This window comes from Oryctolagus cuniculus, chromosome 2 (assembly GCF_051225735.1).
Source record: "Oryctolagus cuniculus isolate XC-2025 breed Fujian yellow rabbit chromosome 2, ASM5122573v1, whole genome shotgun sequence".
In the NCBI taxonomy this organism is placed as follows: Eukaryota; Metazoa; Chordata; class Mammalia; order Lagomorpha; family Leporidae; genus Oryctolagus; species Oryctolagus cuniculus.
In genome coordinates this window covers 102,920,337-102,924,350 of record NC_142868.1, presented here as the reverse complement: position 1 = coordinate 102,924,350, position 4,014 = coordinate 102,920,337, and the positions used below count along the sequence as shown (strand labels likewise).

At 42.0% G+C, this 4,014-nt stretch overlaps 1 protein-coding gene across 1 annotated transcript; it reads left to right on the top strand.

Annotated features, from left to right (window-relative positions):
• Positions 1 to 868: 868 nt before the first annotated feature.
• On the top strand, positions 869 to 2,737 carry LOC108175850 (heterogeneous nuclear ribonucleoprotein F-like). Its single transcript, XM_051837810.3, has one exon. The coding sequence runs from the start codon at positions 1,617 to 1,619 to the stop codon at positions 2,391 to 2,393; it is 777 nt and encodes a 258-aa protein (XP_051693770.2). The 5' UTR covers positions 869 to 1,616; the 3' UTR covers positions 2,394 to 2,737.
• The last annotated feature ends 1,277 nt before the right edge of the window (positions 2,738 to 4,014 follow it).

Here is a 4,014-nt window from a genome sequence, read left to right as displayed (position 1 = left end):
GAAAGGCAGAATTACAGAGAGGCAGGGAGAAGTCTTCCTTCTGCTGCTTAACTCCCCAGATGGCTGCAATGGCCGGAGCTGTGTCAATCTGAAGCCAGAAGCCAGGAGCTTCTTCCATGTCTCCAATGTGGGTGTAGGAACCTAAGGACTTGGGCCATCTTCTACGGCTTTCTCAGGCTATAGCAGAGAGCTGTATTGGAAATGGAGCAGCTGGGACTCAAACCAGCACCCATATGGATGAAGGCATTGAAGGCATTGTCTTTACTCACTGCGCCACAGCACCAGCCCCTCATAATATTTCTAACTCTTTAGTTTTGTCTTTGATATTATGTGTTTTATCTATATATCACTAATAACCTTTTTCAATATGAGGTCATCATTTATATCAAAACTGTAAACTGTCCCTGCAATCTTCATTTACACAAATCTTAAAGCCATCTTAGGTCCCACCAGTTATTCACCTCTTCTTGATGACATTTTTTTAAAAAACTTTTTCTCAATTGTTGGGGAACTTTGAATTTTCCTATGATTTTTAAACTACCCAATTGGGTAGTTTAAAAAACCCATGTACCATCATCTTTCATATATGAGTATTCTCAAAGAAATGGGATTGTTTTACCTTCTCTTTATTTCCCATTTTAAATGTAATTTTAATTATGTATTTTTCAGCAACTGCTTTTACAATTGTTTGTCATTCTATTATTACTCTTACCAGATTACTCATTTATTCACACATAATAATCCCTAAGTTATCATGCATACATATTTTCAGAATAATCTTAAGCCTTCTGATAATTCACTGTTTTCAGTAATATATTTTTACTTGTTCTCAATATTTATAAGATTTTGCTTTCTAAGAGTTTCAACAGGAGGATTGCACCACATCTTCCTGAAGAAGGTTAAGAACAAAAAGATGCACCTGGAGTTTGCCTGGAGCCCTCTGCGCGTCTAAGCTCGGGTGGGATCTGGGGTCCTTCGCTGGAAGCTGCTCTTGCTGAATGCAAATAGAAACCAGGCCAGCTCTCCTCAGTGGACAGTTGGTTACCTACCAGAGGTGTCTCCTACTGAAGGTATCCTTGGTGATACTCTAAGCCATAAAAAGACAACTTGCACCCAAGTTTGTCTGACATGTACCCTGTCAAGTGTCCATGATGCTGGGTCCCGAGGGAGGTGAAGGCTTTGTGGTCAAGCTCCATGGCCTGCCCTGGTCCTGCTCTATTGAGGACATGCAGAACTTTCTGTCCGACTGCACAATTCATGATGGGGCTGCAGGCGTTCATTTTATCTACACTAGAGAAGGCAGGCAGAGTGGTGAGGCATTTGTTGAACTTGAATCAGAAGATGATGTCAAAATGGCCCTGCAAAAAGACAGGGAAAGCATGGGGCACCGGTACATTGAGGTGTTCAAGTCTCACAGAACCGAGATGGATTGGGTGTTGAAGCACAGCGGTCCAAACAACGCTGACACCGCTAATGATGGCTTCGTGCAGCTTCAAGGACTCCCGTTTGGATGCACAAAGGAAGAAATTGTTTAGTTTTTCTCAGGGTTGGAAATCGTGCCAAACGGGATCACTTTGCCTGTGGACCCCGAGGGCAAGATTACAGGGGAGGCCTTCATGCAGTTTGCCTCTCAGGAGCTAGCAGAGAAGGCGCTAGAGAAGCACAAGGAGAGAATAGGGCACAGATATATTGAGGTATTTAAGAGCAGTCAGGAAGAAGTGAGGTCATACTCAGATCCTCCTCTGAAGTTCATGTCTGTTCAGCGACCCGGGCCCTATGACAGGCCTGGCACAGCCTGGAGGTATATTGGCATTGTGAAGCAGGCAGGCTTGGAGAGAATGCGGCCTGGCGCCTACAGCACTGGCTATGGAGGCTATGAGGAGTACAGTGGCCTCAGCGATGGCTACGGCTTCACCACTGATCTGTTCAGAAGAGACCTCAGCTACTGCCTCTCAGGAATGTATGACCACAGATACGGAGATAGCGAGTTCACAGTGCAGAGCACCACCAGCCACTGCGTCCACATGAGAGGGCTGCCATACAAAGCGACTGAGAACGACATCTACAACTTCTCTCCACTTAACCCGGTGAGAGTCCATATTGAGATCTGCCCAGATGGAAGAGTGACGGGCGAACCTGATGTGGAGTTTGCCACCCACGAAGAAGCTGTGGCAGTGATGTCGAAAGATAGGGCCAATATGCAGCACAGATACATAGAACTCTTCTTGAATTCCACAACAGGGGCCAGCAACGGGGCCTACAGCAGCCAGGTGATGCAGGGCATGGGGGTGTCCGCAGCTCAGGCCACCTACGGTGGCCTGGAGAGCCAGTCAGTGAGCGGTTGTTACAGCGCTGGCCATAGTGGTCAGAATAGCATGGGTGGATATGATTAGTTTTGTAGAAGCATTTGAGTTAATTTCAATCAAATTTTCAGAGGCAGCCAGCAAGCCGTGAAAAAGCAGTTATTACCCTAGAGGAAGCTGTGGAACCCATTTTGCACCATGAGTTTGTGAAATCTGGATTAAAAATTACCTCTTCAGTGTTTTCTCATGCAAACTTTTCTTCTAGCATGTGATATTGAGTAAACTAAAACTATTTTCTGCTTTTCTCGATTAACATTTTAGTAGTATCCTTCTGAGTGATGTTATCTGAGTTAAAGTAGTTTAAGTATGTTAAATAGTGGATCTTTTACACCACACCACAGTGGACACCTTGGGGAGATGTACTTTTGTGGAAAACTCAAAGGTGCTAGATCCCTAATTCAAAGAGAAACATTTCTCATGTTTGTTCATTCTAGTTTTTATTTTCATTTAAATCTTTTAGGTTAAGTTTTAAGCTTTTTAAAAGTTAGTTTTGAGAATTGAAACACAATGCTAATACTGTTGGAATTGGTGAGGCCTTGACTTAAAACTTTCTTTGTGCTGTGATTTCCTTTGGGGTGTATTTTGCTAAGTGAAACTTGTTAAATTTTTTGTTAATTAATTTTTTTTCTTAAAATAAAGACTTTTTCACAATAAAAAAAAAGAGTTTCAACAGAATATTTGTGTCATGTTTTATTTATTACTATTCAGGTAAATGGTGACATATATCATTGATTTATGTTTCCTGGAAAAGATTTCATTTGTTTTCCCCTTTTAATGCATGATGGACTGTTTTTAGCACCTTACCTGACATTGGTTTTGCACACCTCATTCCTTTTTTTTTTTTAAGTTTTCTTTATTTAAAAATCAGAGCTATAGGGATGGGAGGTAGGAGGGGAAGGAAGAAGGGAGGGAGAGGAGAGAGAGAGAAAGGGAGAAAAAGAGAGAGGAAGAGAGAAGGGAGAGAGATAGAGGAAAGAAGGAAAGAAGGAAAGGAAGGAAGGAAGGAAGGAAGGAAGGAAGGAAGGAAAGAAGGAAGGAAAGAAGGAAGGAAGGAAGGTAGGAAGGAAGGAAAGAAAGAAGGAAGGAAAGAAGGAAGGAAGGAAGGAAGGAAGGAAGGAAGGAAGGAAGGAAGGAAGGGAGGGAGAGACCATCCATCTGCTGTTTCACTTCTCAGATGGCTGCAACAGCTAATTCAGATCCAGGTTGAAGGCTAAGAATTTCATCTAGTTCTCCCACAAGGATGGCAAGGGTCTAAACCCTTAGGCCACCTTCCACTCCTTTTCTCGGGTCATTAGCAGAGAGTTAGATCAGATGTGGGACATCTGCCCATACAGGATGCTGGCATCACAGGTAGTGTCTTTGACTTATTAAACCATAAAGTTAGCCTCCACTCTTGTTAACAAATTGTTTATTTTTCTCACAAATTGTTTATTTTTCTCACAGTGATCACAATATTATTTTACTGCATTTGCATACCTTTATCATTCTAGTTTATACCTTAGCATTATACGTATTACCTTTGTGTGTCATAGTATCTAGAAACCAGAGCATTCCATGCTATCTTGTTCATTGTGATTTTATCAATGCTGTGAAGTTATAACTACCTCACAACCTTTATGTACACATTTTTTTCAGATCAATTTAATGTGAT